Consider the following 23,748-nt stretch of genomic DNA (forward strand, 5'->3'; position numbering starts at 1 on the left):
TGTGGATCCTTTTTCGTTTTATTTCCCTTTTGTAAGGGTATCTGACACTTCTCCTGAGTTTCTTGCACTTACCTCTTGTAACAGAACAAGACTTCGAGAAACACAAAAAATAGCATAATTATATAAATGTATTGGCTGAATGATGGTTCAAATTCCATTTGAACACGACCGATGCCAATGATAGGTTCTGGTCCGATGAAGCTGCTTGCAGCACCCTCTATTGCAAGAGATTCAACAGCCTCATTGCCTTCCAGGCCAGTATGGCCAGTTATCCAGACCAGAGACAATCCGTTAAGTCTTCCTATTGAAGAGAGTTGTTTTTGGCAATTTGCTACCAATTTAGACGTCGCTCGGTAGGAACCAAAAGCTTCCAACGCCGCTTGACTGTCCGAGAATATTTTTATTGACTTGTGTATGAGGTTGGATTCTCCCAATCTCTCCGCACACAATTCAGTAGCGTAAATTTTCGCTTGGAATACAGTCGCATAGGTTCCTAGGCAGGTTGATATCTCTGTCCTGGGTCTGTGACTGAAAACACCTGCACCAGAACCGGAAGGTGTTTTTGATCCATCTGTGATCCAACAACTATCTGCTCCTAATATTTCCTTCCGGAGGATCCAATCTTTTCCACTCGGGAACAGTACCTTATAGGGCAGTCCGTAGTTGAGAGTTGGAGGCATAAAGTTAGAGGTCATTTCCAGAATGCTGGGACTTCCAGTGTCAACCAACAGTCTGTTGCACTCTGCATTAAATTGGTTTGTGCAATTGGCAATGTGAACAAGTCTATATACAGTCCATCTAGCCTCTCTCTCCAGAAAAATGTGGAGAGGGGGTAGATCTGGAAGGATCTCCATGGCCGCTGACGCTGCTGAAAGCACGATAGTACCTAAGGTGTTGGCTGTCCTTCAAAAAAAGTTTGTGTCTATTTTTTGCCCCATCCCAACTGAATAGAATGGGAACAGAAAGCCAATGAGTTTTGGGAGCGTTGGGGTTTTCCCATTGATGGAAAGCTAGCTCTGTCCTCATCAGAGAGTTACTAATAACACTAAACGAAACAAATGGTCTCAGACAAAACCTGACAGTCGGTCCTACACGTTAAGCGCATCACGTCGGCGTGGAACGTGTTGCGCTCTTTAGGAAAACAGTCCTATTGGATTCCTGTGGAGGAGTAGGCGACGTATTAAGCTGGGCGTAACACGTCGCACGTGATGCGAAAAATGCGTCGCTAGGAAAACAGGGCTTAACGAGTATTTATATTGGTCAAGGTTATGCCGTTCAATACGTTTGAAGGTTTTCGTATCTAGAGCAAAATGATGGGTATAATTTGAAACATTTGGCGTAGAATGAATCTGATCAAGATTATTTCTCGATGCTCGAAAAAGTTCTGTTGTGGAAAAATAATTTTGTTAGGACAAAGTACGTGTTCATAAAAATCAAATATAAAAATTTCTCCACTTTATGACAATTCAAATATGAATACGTATTAGTATTTACAAAAATTAGAATTCGAGTACACGAAAGTTTTGATTAATTCTGAAGAATCGAAAAAAAATTATCAGCACAGTAGGTAGGATCACCTCCATATGATATATTGTACGCATCTTTTCCGTGAAGTAAATTTTCATCTATCTGATGAAATAGTCCAGATGTGTACGTGAAATGTTCTTAAAATGAGATGAATGTTCAAATTTTGTTGGTGAGAGCCATAAACGTTTTGCATTTCGGTGATTTTCTGTTATCGAAAAAATTGGATTAAAGAATTTGCATCAACTTTCAGGTAAAACACTTGAACACTCAGAAAAAACCTGAAATGTTGTCGGTGGCATACGGTGATTTGTACTCTGGGTCAGAAAAATGTTTACAAGTGGTACAAGCTTTTCACAGAAGGGAAATCATCAAGACTCTACTAAACCGTGCTTTCGGGCTCTGTAATACAAAGGAAGGTATATAAAAAGAACCAGGTATCATCAAAAATGACCTTCAACGGAATGGTTACTTCATGGTAATGGTGGAACAGGCTTTAGCTAGAACACAGCAAGAGCTCCACAAGGAAGAGAAACCGCCACATCCAGCACTTGTACTTATCTATATCAGAAAATTGTCGGGAAGGATAAGCAGGATTGGGTCCAAGTATAACACAGAACCTGTTTCAGATCTGTTTCAGCAGCCTCACGAAAACCAGGTCACCAAACGCGGACTTTGAGTCCGCGCTCAAGCTGTAATCATCCACAAGGAGGAACACTGGTTTAGGATCAAATTCAAAGAAGCCGCATATATGTTGTCCAACAACGCATTTAACCAAGCTAGCGTAGAGATACGCAACATATGGAAACCTCTAATCAAGCGAAACACGACCAACTCCCGCCAAACGGTCAGCTTCCGCTAAAAGCGATGAAGCGGAGAGAGGGAAAAGGGGATAGGTGAAAGCACTCGAGTGACATATAATTAGTCAGATCTCCGAGGAATAAGTCCAGTTATCACCCAAAGACGATTGTGGATACAAAATCTTTTAATTCGTTATTTTCCTTCCTTGTTAATATTTTTTTCATTTTCATATCGTGTTAACATTTCATTTTTTGATTTTTTGGTTGTTACTTGTATTTTATTTGATTGTATTTCAGTTTTTTTGCTTAATATAATGGTTATTTTTTCAGCTAACCTTTTTATTTTAATTTTCATTTTTTCAACAGATTCTTTCAGGGATTTCAAATCAATTCATATCATACTAGACAATGGAAGTCCGAACTAATGAAATTAAAATTTCTATCATGAATGGAAAAAAATTATCCGAGAAACTTGTCTTGTAATATTTTGAAGATGTCTGATCTAATATAACATCAGTCACATTCAACTCTGTCTTTTCCCGGAATTTGTTTTTTTTTTCTATAGAATGGGTTGGTGATTCATGAACTTCACGATCTTGTTTCATTAATTCCAAAAGTATAGGACTATGTTTCGTGACATGGTTTCCAAAATATTTGTCAAAACCAAATTGGAATAGGATGGGTATCATGTTATTCTGTGCGTTCTTTCAAACGGAGTATCACTTGAGTCATCTTCCATTGAAGATTTTGGGGTTGGGGCCCACCCCCACTAGGGGTTGAAAGTGACAAGAATGAGGATAAGGTGAATGTTTCCACTTTGAAATTGGAATAGGTCTGTCTATGCATTTTTTGTGAATTTCATAAAAACCTCAAATGTGGATACTTTTCGTTGGACCATTCTGTATAACAAAAAACAATATCAGAAGCAACTAACAAAATAAAAATAGCAATAATAAAATGATAAAATGATTGTCAAAACTGTTTCTCTGCTTTATTTTCCGTCAAACTCATTTGAACTTCCTGATTTTTAGATGATGTCCGCAATCAAATCCGGCCACGTCACTTACTCTAGGTTTGCCCGAATGGCGGAGTTGGAAGAAATCAAACACGAAAAAGAGATGTTGAAAAAGAAGATATCGGTCGAACGCAGCGGGGGTGGAGTGTAAAAAATGATAACGAGGTCTAGTCATTTCGAGAAACTGCATCGGAAAAATTCCAAACTGTTTTCTCACCCTGTATGAATCGATTCGCAGATTGTTTTGTTTGAACGTCTGAAGTCATTCTAGTGTTCGAAATTCAGGAAAGTGTGTGAATATGCACAGTGTGTACGAGAAAAAATTGTATTAGTTGTTTTACGAGTTTTACTTTCTGAAATTATATTTTTGGTGACTTGGTTTGGCTTTGAATTCCTGTTTGAAAAGTCTAAGATTCGGCTCGAACTGTATATCGTGAACACTCTAGGACCTATTGAAATTGTAACATGTTCAGGGTTTGTATGAAATAAAATAGTGAAACATGTCATTTCATGACTGTGACAAATTTCAATTGAAACAACAATTAACTTTGTTGAATCATGTCAGCCATTGACTATAGTTCAAAAATAGTGAGGTATCAAATATTGTTATTGAAAAAAAAGTATTTTTTTTTTGCTATAGTAGCATGAGCTTTGGATGGAAGAATGAGCTTTCATCCTGAATTCTAAATTGTAAGCTATTGAAATCATCATTTCTTATGTACTCCTGAATCTATACAGTGTCATGCCTCCATAATTCAATCCAGAAATGCTATTTCAAAGAGTTGCTTAAAAATTAAGTTTGACCCTACAAACCGATTCTCAACCCAAAATTCGAGAATTGATTTTTTTGTAATTTTCATATTTAAGTCCGATTTTCAATCAATGGTTCCAAATAAGAAGGTACAAAAATGATAAAATAGTCAAAGTCAATGAGATAAATGTATTGAAATAACTTAAATTGAAAATTATTATTTTTCCAAATATAAATTCAGTAATTCAGTAATTTATTCATTCATTCATTAATATACTTGTACATCAAATATTTCATCACAATTATCTCACTGAATGAATGGGTTACACCTAGGATATCAAAGCCCAAGGTAAGTCCCTATAAGAATAAATAATTAAGAAAGATCTAACAATCTTGAACAGAGGCACGGAGCCGACATTTATTAAAATGCCCGTAGCCAAACATCAATAGATATCACGCTAATGACAGCCAAAATATCAAACAAAATCCAGGACTGGCAAGTCTCGGACCATATTTTCCACCGCTGGTTGACCTATACGGTAAGCCAAGATCTCAAGACCACTGTAAAATTCCGTGACCCGAAGAGGACGGATGTAGCTCTCTACGATCATCTCTTGAAAGGAGCTATGCGGGAAACAGAGGTCCTGACTCCTGGCAATAATGAAGAACTGGAAAAGGTACATGATATCTATCCAAAACAAAATAGACATTGCCTACAAGGAATTCTGTCCGATGAGGATAGTTCAAACAGGTGGCACAACCAATACATGGTGGTGCCCTGAACTGGAACACCTCAGGAAGACAGCGAGAACGACCTTCAACAAGGCAAAACGTACAAGACTCGAAGAAGACTGAGGTATATATCAAGCCAACCTCAAAGAGTTCAAAAAAGTCTGTAGACAAAATCAAAGAGAAGCCTGGAGGGTCTACTGTGAGGCAGTCGAAGACTTCCCACTAGCTTCTAGGCTACAGAAGGCAATCTCAAATGACCACCATAAAGAGTATCGGCATCCTGACGAGGGAAAATGGCAACAAAGCCGCCAACATCCAAGAGTGTGTTGATATTCTTATGGAAACTCACTTCCCAAGTTCTGTCTTTCCTGGAAAAATGAACTGGACGGAAGTACCAACAACACCCTCAAAATACGACTGGCAATCTGCTAGTGCAGTAATTGACGAGGACAAGATAAGATGGGCCATATCGGGCTTTTCCCCCTTCAAGTCACCAGGACCTGACGGTATAAGATCAGCCCTACTACAATGGGGACTGGATATTCTTATGCCGCACCTGATTTGAGTCTCTCTAGCTCTGAGGTATATTCCCAGTAAGTGGAGAGAAGTACGAGTAGTATTTATACCCAAACCAGGTAGGATGGACTACACCTTACCAAAAGCATTCCGACCAATTAGTCTCACATCGTTCTTCTGAAAAATCTATGGAGATGCTATGTGAGCGATATATAAGAGATGAAGTAGTTCACAACCCACTTCATCCAAATCAGCATGCATATACTCCGGGAAGGTCTACTGATTCGGCCCTTTTCCATGTGGTTGGCACAATCGAGAGATCTATGAATATACCCACCCTGGGTATATTCATAGATATTGAGGCAGTGTTTGATGAATCAACCTTTCCATTGATTACCCAGTAACTACACTCCAGGAATGTACCCCTGGTAGTAGGAGAATGGATACTCAAGATGTTTTCTAGCAGAGCAATGATTATCAATGTAGAAGACATCACAGTGAGAGGACTGGTTATGAAGGGATGTCCACAGGGAGGAGTATTATAACCCCTTCTCTGGAAATAGTTCTGGATACCCTGATCAATCACCTCAACGATAATGGATTCTACACATTTGCATATGCAGATGACATAGTTATCTTGCAGACCGGCAAATATGTGAACACAATGTGCGATAGAGTGCAGGATGGGCTCAAATTGATAGAAACATAGTGTAAGGAACACTCACTATCGATCAATCCCAAGAAGACTGGGAAGGTCCTTTTCACCAGGAAAAGAAGTTTATCGGGCTTTAAACCTCCAGAAATCTTCAAAAGCAAACTAAACTCCTCTGAAGAGGTGAAATACCTTGATACTATCCTCGACAGAAAGCTAACATGGAGCTCTCACCTACAGAGTAGAGCAAAAAGAGGGCACTGGGACGCGCATGGGGTATTTCAACCTGTGTGGTCATCTGGATCTACAATGCAATAATGAGATCTATGTTAACATACTGAACCATTGCATGAGGACCGAAATTTCTACAAGCAACGGTCATCCAAAAATTATATCAAATACAGCGACTGACTTGTTTGCGTTAATGGCCATGTTACGATTGCGCATGGCTGGTGTAAACCTCGAAGTAGGAATGGGTCAATTGAGAATGAGACTATGGCGAGAAGCGCTTACTGCGCAACCTCTGCTGCAGGCAATCAGTGATGGAATTGAACCCAGGTTTATGTTCAATAAACCCTACAAAATCCAAATGAAACAGAACACAGAGTCAGATGCTACAAATGCAATACACATATATACAAACGGCCCAAAAACCAAAAAAGGCTCAGGATGTGTAGTGTACTCCAGATCACTAAGACTAAGGATTAAGTGGAGAATGGGAAAAATACCAGTGTGGTCCATACAGAACTGGCTGGTATCTCAATCGCCACAGAATAAATAACCAGGAAAGAAATTTCTGGCAAAAACATAACATAACAACGTGTTACCTCAGGGCTAGTACAAGAGTGCCACCAAGATTCAGCCAAAGCCTCGGTAGATAATAACATTATCCTAAGGTGGGTTAGAGGGCACGACAGGAGTGAAGATAATCGCATTACAGACTCTTTAGCTAAGGAAGCGGCTGGACTAAGAATTTTAGGATCCAGTGACACCTACGGCCTACGGCCATTTGCAGAACTAGCCAAGTGTTACACCCATGCTCAATCCCTGAAGAGATGGGATGAAATCAAAGGATGCAATCTTGCCAGGATCACCCTGGGCCACCTTAAGAAGCTGGCGCCGAAGAAATATCTGGCGATGACCAGGAAAAATCTACGCTCAACAGTAGGATTTCTGACTGTCCACTGTCAACTAAAGAAACACCTCCATAATACGGAGCTAGTGGACACATCTCTATGCAGGATGTGTGAACAGAAAGATGAGACTGTCAGGCATGTCCTATGTGAGTGCCCGGAGTTATCGTCAATAAGAGAGTGAGTGTTTGGCCTACACCTGCCGATATAAAAGAGTTTTCTCCAAGTGGCCTGTCCACCTTCCTGGAAAGGACAGGATGGACGATGACCTAGGAGGACAACTCCTCGGGAGGATATACAATGGGTCACATGTCGCCTAAGCGCTGTGGGCTTACACTCACCCTCCCTACTCTACAGATACAGATATACCTAGGTATGAAATATATCTGTATTGTGCTTTCCCATCTATTCAGCAGGTTTATAAATCACGTACATCTCAAATACATAAAATAGATAGGCTTAATAAATATAATGAGTGAAATCGAAGGGCTGTACAATTCAAATGGTTTTAGTGAGTTGTTGGCAGGAGAGCTAGGAAAAGTTGTATTTCAAATTAAAAATATATTGATAGGCGAATGATAGCAAAGGTGAAAAGTATTCATTTCAGAAACGGATTGGGTTCCATTGTATATAACTTTTCAAGGCAATTTTGAATTGTTTTATACCATTAATAGTTTTCAAGTTTCCAGGAAGAAGGTTGAAAAATTTTGGGCCATAATAAAAGAGACTTCTTTGGGAATGGGTTTTCCTGAAAAGTGAAATTTGTAATGTTGTGATCATAGTTGACCTTGTTATATCATTTTCTAGATTTTTGAATTTACCGATGTTTGAATAGAAATGTATATTTATTATCGGTGTATTGTTGTAGCGTTAAATGGTTGAAAATCCTTTTTCTTTTTTATAAATAATTTTTTGTGAATAATTTTTAGTAATTTTTAGAGGGTCGAGAATAATTAATCGAATTAAGTCTCCTTTACTAGCCTGTCTTCCATTTTGAGGAATTTTCAATTTTCTGTGACAATTAGTTTCGAATTTGCCTAATTCTGGATGGAAAATCGTCATTCTCAATGTTTCAAGGCAGTATGGTATTTTGTGTTCAAACAATTTTCAATGTGGGCTATTAATACTCGAAATGTCAGTTTGAAAGTAAATGCGTCAAAAACAGTAACAAAATGCTCATTGAACGTCTTAAATAACGAGAAAATTTTAAATAATAAGGTTATTTGGTAATGGTTCTCGAAGTAGCAGATAAGTTGCTCAAGACATGGAACGGCAGCCTCCGTGAATAAACTTTTCACTCAAACCTGAAGTGTATTAAAGAATCGTCCAGCTATTGATAATCCACATCGAAATCGAAGGTACCATGATAATATATTAGCTTCAATTCGTGCACATTCCCAAATCAGTTTGCATGAAAGATCTGAGCGATTAAATTTGAGTAAAGAGAAAATCAGAAGATGTCTCGTTCGTCATAAAATCAAACCTTTCAAACCAAAGTTCCTGGTTATGAACTGTAAGGACCAATACTCTCAAAAAGTTAATGTATGGTGGGGTATTTTAGGCGACAGAATGATTGGACCGCTTTTCTTCTGTAATACCATTAACGCTGAACGACTATTGAAATTTTTTGATAATGAATTATGCAAAATTATCGAAAATCTACCCCTCAATATGCGACAAGAGCTACACTTTTCGCTAAGAGCTTTCGTTCATAATTCTTGGATATCCAATAAGAATAATGGCCTTCCCACTCTCCTGACATAACTCCAATTAATTTTTACTTCTGGTGAACTGTCAAGAATAGCATTCACAAGTCTGGACCACGAAATCGACAAGATCTCAGTGAGAGAATACGGCACGCCACAGGAAAGTGGCCAATAACAATAGAAAAAGAACTGAAAAATCTATTAGATTTGGAGGCGGGCATTAAGAGAGATAATATTTAGAACTGACTTCCAATATCTACTTTTATTTCATTTCCTGTTGTATTCGCTTCATTGATTGTCATTTAATTTCGGCTGAAGGCTTTCAATTAACTAATAAATCAAAATTTGATATTTTTTTCATTATGAATATTAGGTTTTCCCTACGTATTCCTATATTTTAACGAATTTATTGTTTTCGTAGCTCCTCATTCGAATTTTGCGTTGAAATTCGTTATTTAGGGTCAAAATCGATTTCTAAACAACTTTTTCAAATAATGTATTTCGGTATCGTCAACGCGAAGCAAAATATCGAGCACAGGAAGGTCTATGCCTCTATCAATAAACAAATATATTCTCTCAAAAATAACTAAAATACAGAGATGTCTTCATCTCAAGTGTGACCCACTGTATATAACAAAGAATTGAATGAAAAAATAACTCACCTCATATTTTCCACTCTTCTTATGCCAACCGTAATTTGAAACAAGAAATATTTATGAAATAATATACCTGGTAGATTTCCACTATTTAGAGAAAAACTATTGATTTTTGATTTTTAAAACCCCAGTATTCTATTCAAAAAGCAGAATGAATTTGTAGAATGACTCAACCTATGAGGTTTGGTAAAATTTTCGACAAACCGTCAGCACCTTGATGAAGTAATAATTGTAATGGAATTGGTCAATACTTGATGAAAATCCGTAACGTGTTCAAGTAACACTATATTTTGAGATTTTCACTAAACAGTTTACAAAACCGCAACACGTGTTTATTTATACAATAGCTTCCTCAAGCGCTTTTATACTGGTATGACATGGTAAGTATGGTAGCATGAAAGTGGAATAGACTCCTGACAATTTTGTACAACATAATATTATATGTGATATGACTGTGATTCAGTGAAGTGCTATCGAAAGCTGATATTCAGAAATACCTTTTCATTGTCCTTGGAGTTTCTGTGAATACACTTTTTGTGTCAGTCTATTAGCTGTGGTTATCAACAAGTTATTGATAAAAATGTTAGTTGAAACAAACGAATCAACGAATTATACATTGCATTTCGTCCCCCCCTTTCATTTTTTGAACGGGTCAACTCTAAAAATTGAATATTGTGATAATGAAATCAATGCATAAATACTTCATTTTGAAGTGAAATTGACAAATGAAATTTCCAAGATGGCGTCTGGGCTCCATCTGGGAAAAAATTGATGGAAAGGGATGTCTTGTGACACATCTTTTTGAAGCTCCTGATAAATGCTCCACAACCCTAGAATATATTGTCAATATCTTCAACTACTACAAAATGGCTGAACTTTTAATAATTGCCTGAATACATTGACATTTAACTACATAATAATAAGTTTGAGGTCAGTTCAAAAGATGCTCGAAATGGTTGCCTTGAGCTTCTTGACATATGAACAGCCTATCCGATATTTTACCCCGAACATTTTCGAACACAGTTACGTCAATATCTCTACAAATATTTATTATTCTCTGCTGTATATCCAATATTGAGGCAGGTTCAGTTTCGTACATCTTTTTCTTCAAATAGCCCCATAAAAAAAGTACGAAAGGTGTCAAATCTGCCGAGCGAGCTGGCCATTCTGTAGGACCTCGACGGCCAATACAACGACCGGGAAAAGTAGTATCCAGATAGTGTCCTACTTGTCTGGAGTAATGTGGTGGTGCTCCATCTTGTTGAAATACAATATCCATATCGAATTCATTAGGATTCGCATCGACGATTTCACTGATGAGAGGGTCAACAGTAGTGTCCAACATATTCAAATACAGTTCCCCTGTTAAATTTCAATCAATAAATAGAGGTTCTACAATATGGTTTTCCAATATTCCTGCCCAAACGTTAATTTTTTCTGGATATTGGATATGTGTTTTCCGCGAAACGTGAGGGTTGGTGTCACTCCAATAACGGCAATTTTGTCTGTGAACATTGCCGTTTGAAAAAAAATGTACATTCATCACTTAAAGAAATATTATGGAGATAGGTAGGATGCTCTTTGCAATGGTTTCCGTCGTGATTTCGCAGAGTTCTGTTCTTCGTTCAGGGTCAACTTCAGTTAATTGGTGTACCATTTTGATTTTGTATGGATGATACCTATTTCCAGCGCCGGATTTAGACTTCGGTGGCCCATAGGCAGAGCATGTGGTGGAGGCCCTCAAATCGTTTGTTGTTAACTGTTGAAAGTTTCTATTAAGGTCAAGTTAAAGAAGGGAGCCACTGAATGAATTAGCTAACATAAAATTTATTCAAAACTTGAAGTACCTACAAGGTAAATTATTTTTCATCTGATTTTCACATTAGTGAACGTATCGATAATGTCGTCGAAGTCTGTTTCCCTCAAAACATCACTCTCTAAACTAAGGAGAGCCAAAATATTCAATCTGTTCTCGGTCGTGGAACTTCGGAGTTTATTTTTCATAAGTTTCAGTTTCGAACGGATCTTTCAGCCGTACAATGTGTCACTATTAGTGTGAGATGAATTCTCAGAATTACCTCAAAGTTGGGAAAGCACTCTTTAACATTGTTTTTACACAACAATTCATACATCCATCTCCCATAGCTAATCTCTTCCCTTCTCTTTTGTTCAAATTCTTCATAGTGAACTATAAATAGTTTAAAATGTATGAATTCGTTGCCGAGAGTATCATCTACGTCATCGCAGTAGGTTTTCACCAAGTTTTGGCTGGCAGACAAAATTTCTTGATCAGAAATAGTTGTAAAATTTTTGAAAAATCCAAATTGTGTATTTAGAAGTGAGTACGCGTCCATTCTCTTCTGAAGAACGGTCATGAGCTGGTCGACAACTGGGAGGTAGCTTTGAGTTCTAAATTAATCTGAGAGTGACAACTGAACTTCCGAAGCTTACGGGCAATCTAAAGTGGACAACCTGACGTTTCTTTTCATTTTTCTCCTTTTTTCTTCTTCGTAGTTTCGGCAATCAACTAGCTCGAAAGCTTTTACTTCATATTAAACATCAAAACTGTCTCTTTCATTTTCAATGGTTGATTTTAAGGAAGTAAGCAGTGCTGCAGCAGAGTTCAAGTCCAACCTAGGATTTTGTAGGCTTTCGCTGACTTTGTTCATATATCCCAAAATATCATCCCAAAAATCGTATATAGCTGTTTCTAACTTTGCCATACCATCATGTATTCTTCGTCCTCAATAATTTCATCGAGGGCATTTATAAAAAATTTATAACCTCGCAAGAGTGCTTCAGTGGCTTCAACTTGACATGAACGGCGAGTTGTTGTCGTTCTTTTCGGCTATAGGTTGGTCAGTTTTTGTTTCTCTTAAACAGCGACTAACTGTATTGTACCTGTTAGTTGAAGTAGTAAAATATACATACAGCTTGTATGACAAGATTAAGTGAATGCCCAACACAATTTACCCAAGCTGAGGCTATTTTTTCTAGTATTAATGCTTGTAGGTCATTATTTCTGCCACTCATTGCAGAAGCATTGTCGTACGACTGTCCACGAACGTTCTTCAGATCCAGCTCGTTTTGTTCTAGAAAATTAATCAAGCCTTCATACATATCCCTTGCCTTATGATACAATTTAGGCATAAACATAAGAAAACGCTCAACAGGAGCGTACCACTCAATAAACCGAACCACTAACGTCAAGTGGTCAACATGGCCTTTGTCAGGAGTCGAGTCCAGAGAAATGGAAAAATATTTTGTAGTTTTCACTCCATCAATAATTTTTTTAAAACGGCTTTTCCTAAAATTCAAAGCAGTTCCTCACGAATCGTGGATAACAAGTAGTTTGTGTGACCACCTCCGCGGTTGTCATGTTCTTCTGAATGTTTTTTAAAGAAACTTCGAAATCAGCTAAATGTTCTAATATTCCAAGTTATTTGCCGTTGTTAGGAGATCTAAAAGTTTCGTTGCCCCTCTAAATGCCAATCCCCTTTCGCTTAGAAAAGCTATGACTTGCTCCATTTGCTCCGACAGTTCTCGATCTATGCGACCAATTAGCTAGGAAGCCCACTATAATTGATTGAAGTCTTTAAATGATTTTTCAAAGTTTCATGTTCAATCAATCGTACGACGAGATTTCTCCAATCACAAAAGCCCTCATGGGTAAACTGTGACCGTACGGGTGAGAAAAGCTTGCATACAAAACGGAAGAGATGCCCTTTGCATGGAGAAAAACGTAACCACCAGCGTTTTCAGCCTCGCCGTTTTTTGTTCTTCGAATGAAAAAGATTTTCTTGCATTTCCTTGTATATATACTTGTTTTTCCAGACTCGGCATAAAATTGCGGGGCTGAATTTTTGTCGAATAGTTAGTTACTCGTTGCAATAATACTACTGAAGGGAGTTTTTCGTCTAACTATTTGCAACAAAACTCACAATTTTTTGTTTCTACTGAGCTTTTATCGATTTGATTTAATTTTTTTTATGGTGTGGTGGCGGCCCGTAGACAACTGCCTATGTTGCCTGTGCTTGAATCCGGCACTGCCTATTCCTCTTCAAAAGTCTCCACACAGTAGAAGGAGACATCTTACAAACATTTGCGATGGAATAAGTACTCTGTTCTGAATTGACTACCATTTCACCAATTATTTGCACTTGCTGTTCTTCCGGAATGGACGGATGATCTGGGGGATTTTTGTTATGTACACTACCGGTAGTTGTCATATATTTTCTACAGATAGGACAATTCGGAAAAAGTTAATTAAAAATCATTTCAGTCTCGTGAAAGTTACGCGTCGCACCGTAAATAAAAATCGCTTCAATTTTTTCTTCCAATGGGCGAGAATTGATCATTTTAGAGATTGTTGACGTGGTACCTTTCTTCTAGTAAAACAGAAAACTGAATGAGAATATTCTAACTGAACAATGATGTTCACTATCGTACTGACATTTTTTGACGTTTTTATAAGCAAAAAATGACTCAACAAACCTAATCTGTTGTTGGAATTGCCATATGACAGATAAAAAGGGATATTTCTAGAAATATCGATATTAATGTGTTTGTCTTCAGGAAATTATTAAATGTTCCGCCATTTTGTAGTTGGTAAAGATATTGTCTTCATATTCTAGGGTTGTGGAGTATTTCTCAGGAGCTTCAAAATTTTTTAACACAAGACCCCCCTTTCTGTTTAATTTTTTTCACAGATGGCGCCCAGTCGCCATCTTGAAAGTTTTATCTGTCAATTTCACTTAAATTTTTCGAGTTGACCCGTTCAAAAAATAAAGGGGGGGGGACATTAAAGAAATGTACTGTATATCGGAGCACATTCAATGGTCATTTTCATTGTTGGAGTTATAAGTTATCATTGAAGTGATTATATTTCACTAACACTCATAGCTAAGAAAGAGAATAGTTCAGTGAGCTTTTTTTCATTTTATGTTACCTTCAGGTTTTATTCGCCACAAAATGAGCAAAACTCTAATATTATATCATTTTCAATTCGATATATTTACAAGAAACTGTATATAAATATTTATCAGTAGATGATGTACCCATACATTAGTTTGTTCATTCCTCGAGTATTTCGAGTACTCCGAAGTCCAAAACTTATCTCCCAGTATTCCGCCAATAGAAACAATTTAGCTGATTGTGGTCTAGACATAAACCATGTTAACCATGTAGTCAATCAGAAAAACTATGTTTCACGGTGAGATTGCGGATGAACTGGGCGTCAGCTCCCAATCATGCAGTTTTTGATGGTTCAAAACGTTTTGGAAAGGTCAAAAACCTCGAAAGGTGAGGGCTCCATGATTTGAACGATCGACAGAAATTGTCACGGTTCGAGGTCTGTTCTTTGCTTATGAGCAACCAAAACAATCTTTTTTGGTGGTTCCTCTACGACAAAAGGAAAACTTCAGAACAGTGGTTGGACACTGATAAGCAACCCAGGCATTTTCCAAAGGTGAAAACCAACAAAAAAAGACCATGATGACTGTTTGATGATTATCGGCTGGTGTGATTCGTTATAAATTTCTGCAACCGGGCCAAACTATCACAGCAAAGTCCCGTTGTGGGAAAATCGACGAAAAGTACCGGCAGCAGTCGGCACTGGTCAACAAATGAAGCCCGATTCTGCTCCACGACAACACCCATCCGCACGTCCGAAAACTAAACGAATTGAGCGTCGAAGTTCTGCCTCATCCACCATATTCCTCAGACCTCTCGCCAACCTACTACTATATTTTCAAGCAGTTAATTAATTTTCCCACCGATAGAACTTTGGCCAATCAGGAGAAACAGCCTTCGTTTACTTCACCAAATCTCGAGCACACAATTTTCATGCTGACGGAATTAACTTACTTTTGTTACGTTGGCAACCCCAGCAAAACTGTGAGGATCCCCTTCCCCTTCTAACGCCACTTTTCCTCAATGGTGAGGTCATTCCATTTGGAACGGAGGTGAAATATCTTGACATTATCCTCGATAAAAAAACTCACCTGGAACGCTCACTTGGAAAAAAGTTTAACACGAAGTCAGACTGTCCCTATGGACATGTCGAAGGATTTGTTGTGGAACTTGGGGTTTAGTTCCCAAACAAATCCTTTGGATTTATGTGATGATCACTTATGGTGCAATTGCCTGGTGGCTAAAGGTTCAACAGAAAACGGCCCAAGCGAAGCTCTCTGGTTCACAGAGACAGGCTTGTCTGGTCATCAGTGGTGCCATCAGTACTACACCGTCAGTGGCCATGGAGATCGTCCACATTTTTCTGGAAAGAGAGGCTAGATGGACTGCATATGGACTTGTGCACATTGACAATTCAATGCAGAGTGTAACAGACTGTTGGTTGGAAATGACCTCTGACAAACTGTCAATTACGAACTGCATTATGAAATACTGTTCCCGAGTAGAGAGGAGTGGATCCTCCGGGAGAAGGAAATATTAAGAACAGATAGTTGTTGGTTCACAGATGAATCAAAAACACCTTTCGGTTCTGGCGCAGGTGTTTTCAGTCGCAGATCCAGAACAGAGATATCAACCTGCCTAGGAACCTATGCGACTGTATTTCAAGCGGAAATTTACGCTATTGAATTGTGAGCGGAGAGATTGGATAAATCCAACTTCATACACAAGTCAATAAAAATACTCTCGGACAGTGAAACGGCATTGGAAGCTCTTGACTCCTACCGAGCAACTTCTCAATTGGTAGCAAATTGCCAAAAACGACTCAACAGATTGTCTCTGGTCTGGATTCCTGGCCATACCGGCCTGGAAGGCAATGAAGATGCTGTTTCCCTTGTAAAGGAGGGTGCTGCAAGCAGCAGCTTCATCGGACCAGAACTTGTCTTTGGCATCGCTTTAGGCTTTGCCTAACAAAGATTGAACATCTGGATGGCAAGAAGATTAATGAACTTCTGACAGAATCTTCCAGGATTGGCTCACTTCAAGGCGTTTATCCACACTTCGAAGCTTGATACCAAATAGTTGTTGAACTACAGTAAGGATGAACTACGATATCTAACAGGCCTTCTTACAGGTCACTGTCATTTGAATCATCATATTTAGAGACTTGGACTGTCGGAAGACAGTGTGTTTCGCCTCTGTTTGAAAAATGATGAAACAGCAGAGCATATATTTCGTGCCTGCCCCGCTGGGGACCGAATCAGATTTTTAGAGTTCGGCAGAGCCATACTCTTACCATCTGGCCTGAAAGACCACGCACCATACAAAAAAATCGACTTCGTTAATAAGCTGGGTTTATTTGGTCATGTGTGAATAGGTGTGATACACGATAAACCCTTGCGGGTTGCGGTGGAGAGTCGAATGGACCCACTCTCTTTGGACCTAACCTTGGCAAATATGCATTGACTCAAATGGCGTATAATCTTATTAAATTGAAAGAGTATTCACTTAGATTTTACAGTTTAAAATAGAATCATTGAAACTGACGAAACAACACAATAAATTCACCACTAAAGTGGAGGTGAATAATTCATACATGTTCTAGATTCATGAAAGTTCACTTCTCAAAATCATCTTAAAACACATGATCCCTACAAGTATTGGCGTGGCTTTTAGAAACACTCTTTATTTTTGTCTATGAAAATACGATATGGTCAGTCCGTCCCTTGTCCGATGTACAGTGGAAGTTCGTTGACATACGATTTTGACGATGGATACAGCCATCATGTTTACAAAACAGACGGATTAAGTGATTGTCTGGCTCAATATTTGAAAAATGATATACTGGCCTGATTTTGCGGTGGAAAAAAAGTATATGCTCATTTCAGCAAACAACTTGCTTAGAGTAGCCAACGCAACGTTCAGATATCGAAATTAAAAGTGGTGATAATGTTTCTGACGACTTGTAATCGCACGATCTAATATTACTTGTGGCATGGCTGTGTGATTCAGTGAACATAATCGAACGGCGATTTTCAGAAATACTCGTTGGTCGTCCTTGGGATTCCAGTAAGTATTATTCAATTCAATATATGCAATTCTATCAGCTTGAAGTAGATAAAATGTACAATGCAAATCAATAAACTTTATGTTGTATAATAACTTATATTCTTTCTTGCGCGGTAATTTCCGTTCAGGGCCGGATTTGGGGAAGGGCATGCGGGCCTACTCCCCTGGAGCCTTCACAAGAAAGGAGCCCCCACAGTAGAGTTAATTTGTTTTTTATGTGGAACATCTATTAATAATAGGGGAGCCCAAGTGAGGATTTCGGGATTTACTAAAGCGCGGCAGATTAATATACAGGGGGAAAACCTTGTACCCGGTTGAGTAACTCCACCAAATATGAGCCCCATATATAAGGCCGCTCGTGAAGGATAAAGGATCAGATTATTAAAAAAAAATTGATCATCAGAAATTCTCGAGCGCGTCAGATTAAGGTAGGGTGATTCAATTACATGCTAAAAAGTGTATATTCCAGTATTCTGACAATTTGAATGTGAAGTAAAGAAAGGGAGAGCAGCAAAGTTGTAAAAAAATATCGTCATTTCGACATTCTCGAGCGTAATTCAAGGATAACGAAAAATATATAATCTGACGATTTCCGCTACACGAAATAACAAAAATTCGTCGATAAAGTTCAATGCGTGCAGCTGTGTGATACCTATATATCCCCTTTCCGAGTTTCTATTCCTCTTTCACTTTTTCTCTATCTATTACTCTCTCACTCCGTCCCTACTCTGAATTCTGTTGCAATGACACCATCACAGCTGATCCCAGAGACTCGTTCGTGACGAAGATGAAGATGATGATTAAATGATCAATTAATTATAAAAATTTTTTTTTTATTATTTTCTTATAAATACTAACTATTGTACTTGAAAAACATACACTTATTTATTTGCATGCTATTTCCTGAGCGTTTCAATTAATTAAGTTCAATGATCTGAAAAAAATTTTTTAAAAAATTGTTCTTTTTTGTCAGATTACACGAATCCCTCTAGATAATCGTCAGATTATGAGACAGCACGTCTAGAACATAAATATGAACGACATATTTCTTAATCTGACGCGCTTGAGTATTTGAAAATGTCGAATTTTTTTTACACATTATAAAAATGACCGCTAGTTTGCGTCAGATCGAAATCGTCAGATTATTAAATGAGAGCTATTTTTTGTTGCACTTAACACCCCCTTAGAAAATCTGACACGCTCGATTAAAATTTTTTTGTTTTCACTTTTAACCCTTACGTACCACCCACCCACATCATGCAAACGATTATATCAACATACCAACATTATTAAAAATACGTAGGACATTGATGCTATCAATATCTGACGCGCTCGAGTATATCCATGCAACAGTATTTTCTTTTACGTATTTAAAAATCTATAGCCGCTTTCCCCACCGATGAATAGGTATATATTATATAACATTTTTTTCTTCTTATCATCTAAGCCTTGCAACCTAATGTCTCTATGACGCTCGAGTAAATCCCCATTTTGCATCGTGGGCTCCCCTATTATATAGCCACACTTGAAACCGATTGCTGGCATGGCGACAGGTCGCCATGCGCAAGCGACTGTGCAATTTTCTTCCCAGTGATTCGGCGTTACGCTATCTCTCTCGCCAGACTGAGCTCGGATACCTATAGTCATGTGTATTTTACACTTTGTACACTTATCAAGAATCGATAACAATACAATAATTTCATTAGTTTATCTCATTATCCTGATCAGGATCGACAGTATCAAATAATTTTCTGTCTGTGCATGCGTATTAAAACAAATGGACTTGAAATAGCAAGCCAAACTACAGATTTCAACAGAACAGATTTACACATGCAGCGCAGAAAGTCCTGATTGCAATTCGTAACGATTTTTTTTAATCTTGAAATCAATAATAATAGTTAACAATCGACATTATTCCATTCTTAAACCAAAGTAGTTTGTTGAGCAATCAAGATTTCTTGACGCAATTCACCAGTTCACGAACCTACTGTATGAAAAATATAGTCAGCGTAACGTTTGTTGAATACCCTCTGTTTTGGCAATACAGTTTTGAAAGACTTGACGGAAGAATGGTTCCTCCAGGGCCCCAAGACCTCCAAATCCGGCCCTGTTTCCACACGTGAATGGGAGTTTAAAATTACTTTCAACAGATAACCGATAACTTTTGAATTATCGTCATGGTCAGGAAAGCAAAAAATTTTTTATGGTGACCTGTTCGTATATCGATAATGTTTGGGAATTACACTGTATTGAATTTCCTGTTGAATGACAAGAATTACCGTTTGAAAATATTGAAATGGGAACGGTTTCTGCGACACAAATTACGTAAAGTATGTAAGTGCTACCATCTACTTAATACAATCTTCCAAATCTAAAATAGAGAGTATAGAATCAAACCATCTGCAAACATCAATCTATTGGAATGTAATGAGAATAGTAGAAAAAGTAATGGACCGAAATTAGTTCCTTGAGGGATACCCTGATTAATCACCTCAACAATAATGGATTCTATACAATTGCATATGCAGATGACATACTTATCCTGGAGAAAAGCTCCAATTCCTGCTCTCTCATGGTCACGAACCATGCAGAGAAGAGGATCCGAACTCCTGACGACTTTACAGACTATATCCAGTACCATTCTGTCATGTAGACACTCCAAACTCAAAAGTCCCCGGCCTTCCTGTTGTCGAGGAAAAGTACAACCGTGGAATGGGCAATATCGGATCCAAACTCCTCTAGAGATGCATCATTTTTCGGGTCTTTACGTCGAGTTGATACAGCTCCTCTCGAGCCCAGTTTACTTATCCAAACGAGTAGAGTAAGATTGGAACGGCAAGCATATTTGTTGCAGCAACTTTGTTCTTCCCCGACAGTTCCGATGACCAGATCTGTCGAAGTTTGTACTGATACTGTCGCGAAGAGAGTTCTTCACTGCTGTTACCTCTTGTGAGTGCATCCAGATGGTGCAGGATGCTTTCATCTACGAGCTGCACATCCTCTCCATAGTCCCGCATCGTCCTCTTTTGAGATGGACCATTGCACATTTTTCTATCCCGAATTTCATACCGATAGCATACGTGTACTCTTCCATCATTGTTATTATTATGATAATTATCATATAAAAATATTTTCAAATTTGCATTCTACCATTTTTCAAAATTTGTCATATATGATGTTTTGTGAACTTGCATCGACCATCTAATCTATTTTTCATATCCAACGAAAGTTCTGGAAAACTGATAAACTGAATAACACAAAAAATCAATAATTCTGTCATTCACTTAACATAAAATAGTTTTTCAGATACAGCTGAGACGATAACAAAATGGACGAGATGAAAGACCCTGGTATTGATAGGAAAAGAAAACATCCTATGAACAAAGGAAATATACTATTCCAGATGTTTTACTGGTATGCATTCTCATTATATATTCCTAAAGATATGGTTGAAATAGAAAAACATCTACGCTTCCCTTCTAACGCAATTCGTTCTCCTCGTTTCATTCAAGCTCAAAAAAGTATATCAGAATGTTCACATTATTACTTTGGATTGCATTTCATTTTTGATAACAGTTTTTGTTAGTATGAACTCACTTTATTCTACACTATTGCAAACTTTAAATTGCAACGAAACAAAGGGTGTGTGAAATATCGTCGAAATTTCCTATTCGTTAGAGAGACCTTTTAATGCCATTATGTGCGGAATATAACATCGTTTCTAATGTTCGTCACAGCTTCTCTGGATGGAGCGCATCCGAAACGTCCAATTTTCATGACTACGGCGCATGAATCAGGCTGAATTTGACCGACGCCATGGGTCACGTTGGCTTTAAGGACCGCTATGGAATGTGGCTCATTCGCATACACCTCCGACTTGAGAAAACCCCACAAGAAAAAGTCTAACAGGGTCAAATCGCACGATCTCGTTGGCCAGTTCACATCACCTTCACGTGAGATGGCCACGCCCTCAATCGCTCGTGCAAAATATTCAATGTGGCATGATATGTGTGACACATAGCTCCATCCTTCTTGAACCACATGTCGTTGGTGTCCAGATCATCCAATTCAGGCCAAAAAAAGTTGGTTATCATCGACCTATAGTGCTCCGTTGACAATGATGGCCTGGCCAGCATCGATGTCAAAGAAATCCACACCAAACAGTGACTTTTTCGGGATGCAGTGGACGCTCTTGGATTTCATGTGGATGGGTATCGCCCCAAATTCAACAATATTGTTTGTTCACGTACACATTCATCCAGAGATGGGCCTCATCGCTGACGATGATTTTTCGATAAAAATTAGAGTCAGTTGCCAACTGCTCCTGAGCCTTTTCGGCGAACACACGTCATTGTCTATGGTCGTTTACCTTCAGCTCCTGGGTCAGTTGAATTTTCTACGGGTGCAGACTGAAGTCACGACGCAAAATCGACTGCCTCGCATTCTCCTGCACACTCTCACAGACATCGAAGATGTTTTCGGCATATCTTGCGTTCCGTTAACGTAGGAACATTGCGAATAGTCTTCTAGGTAGGACGATTATAGCCACCGTAAAATGGGCGGAGCGCGCGGTACATTGCCCGAACAGAACATCCATTTTGATGAAACAATTTCATTATTTGCACGTGTTGTTGGATGTCATATCCGTCCATGGTGACTTGACAAAACAGACTGAATAATAATAATAATAATAATAACAATAAAAATTAATTCTCCTCTTGTTTTACATTTTGTACATACATATGACACAGTGCAGAAGATGAGCGGAGAAGGGGAATAAATGGGCAAACCTACAGAAGATCAAGTCTGTGCGAAGGGTATTAGACGGGGAGGTACAATTGAATCTGAAGTTGATAATGATATTATAACATAGTACATATAAAGAATATAAAATATCTAAATAAACAATACCTAAGTCTACAGTTGATAAAAGTAATATATATAATATGATGTACAAATCAAAAATGAAACAATTAGTGAACATAACACTCCAAAAAGGGGGGGAAACCGCGGACACGTGTTTCTGGCTATTGGCCTCATCAGCGCGGTGCAGCCAAGTGTAAAGGTGGGCAACACTTGTTTGCCGAAAGCAGGAAACAACACAATATGCACGGAGTCGACAACAGGAGCCAAAAGCACATTTGTGGTTCCAGTTAGAAGACCTAGAATTCCCAGGCTACATCTAACATGACCACGTAGGCAGCCATAGCTACCTGCGTGGCATCCGGGTACAGGATATAAATACAGACAAAGATTTCATCAACACATATGCACGGAGTCAACAACAGGAGCCAATCCCACATTTGTGGATCCAGTTAGAAAACCTAGAATTCCCAGGCTACATCTAACATGACCACGTAGGCAGCTATAGCTACCTGTGTGAAATCCGGGTCCAGGATATAAATACAGACAAAAATTTTATCGAGTGGGTATGATGTACAAATCAAAAACACAAATATATATATATATATATATATATATATATATATATATATATATATATAAATATATATATATATATATATATATATATATATATATATATATATATATATATATATGAAATCTAGAAAGGTTAATGCAGTCAAGCTGCTGGAAAATAATTCCATGAAAATCAAAAAATAAATAAATAAGTACTCTTTGATCATTCCCATATTGATTTCAATTTAAGAGCCACCGGTATACAGCTGTTTCAGCCTATTGGGCATCGTCAGTACCGGGCAGGCGGTCCTCGATTGAAGACAAAATGAGAAAAAACCAAGAAAGTACTTGATAAAAATAGCTGCGTAAATGCAAGCGAAACATAAGTGGAACCACCTATTGGTGTGATACCCAAGTCAACTTGCCAAGTTTTTATGTCAGTGTTGGTGGTTTGACCAATCAACCGACAACTGCGGTAGCAGAAATTCGGGAAGCTAACCTGAAATGCCATCGGAAAACGAATCCACATGTTTCTAGAAATGATATGAAATCTAGAAAGGTTAATGCAGTCAAGCTGCTGGAAAATAATTCCATGAAAATCAAAAAATAAATAAATAAGTACTCTTTGATCATTCCCATATTGATTTCAATTTAAGAGCCACCGGTATACAGCTGTTTCAGCCTATTGGGCATCGCCTGCCCGGTACTGACGATGCCCAATAGGCTGAAACAGCTGTATACCGGTGGCTTTGATCCTGTTACCCAACCAACCCTTTTTTCAGAAAAATTTTAATTTCAGTTAAACGAAAGTAAACAAAAAGTGCACATACGTAAGAGAATCAATTTTTGGAAAAACAGTACCAAA

The 23,748-nt window shown here is 38.2% G+C and overlaps 3 protein-coding genes across 4 annotated transcripts in view; 2 read left to right on the forward strand and 1 right to left on the reverse strand.

The window, feature by feature from the left end:
* The window catches only part of LOC111512014 (glycerophosphate oxidase 1), a 42,204-nt gene extending 38,487 nt beyond the window's left edge, over positions 1-3,717 (forward strand). Inside the window, 1 exon segment of the mRNA XM_023168103.2 lies at positions 3,356-3,717. Within this exon segment, the coding sequence (XP_023023871.2) occupies positions 3,356-3,490 (135 nt within the window). The 3' untranslated portion in view covers positions 3,491-3,717.
* The window catches only part of LOC111512047 (probable multidrug resistance-associated protein lethal(2)03659), an 82,323-nt gene extending 72,453 nt beyond the window's left edge, over positions 1-9,870 (reverse strand). Inside the window, 1 exon segment of the mRNA XM_074175013.1 lies at positions 9,492-9,870. The gene's annotated coding sequence lies outside the window, so the exon portion shown is untranslated.
* A 7,321-nt stretch (positions 9,871-17,191) lies between these two features.
* Positions 17,192-23,748, forward strand: part of LOC111512003 (ATP-binding cassette sub-family C member 4) — a 36,388-nt gene continuing 29,831 nt past the window's right edge. The window contains exons 1-2 of one of the 2 annotated variants that reach the window (XM_074175015.1): positions 17,192-17,462; positions 20,769-20,876. In XM_074175015.1, the coding sequence (XP_074031116.1) occupies positions 20,791-20,876 (86 nt within the window). In that variant the 5' untranslated portion in view covers positions 17,192-17,462; positions 20,769-20,790. Of the gene's footprint in view, positions 17,463-20,760; positions 20,877-23,748 lie in introns of both variants that reach the window. The other variant, XM_074175014.1, reaches the window with a different exon arrangement.

This window comes from Leptinotarsa decemlineata, unplaced genomic scaffold (genome assembly GCF_025532065.1).
Source record: "Leptinotarsa decemlineata unplaced genomic scaffold, Ldec_3_MD MMD2_tig00000882_RagTag_RagTag, whole genome shotgun sequence".
Lineage (NCBI taxonomy): Eukaryota > Metazoa > Arthropoda > Insecta > Coleoptera > Chrysomelidae > Leptinotarsa > Leptinotarsa decemlineata.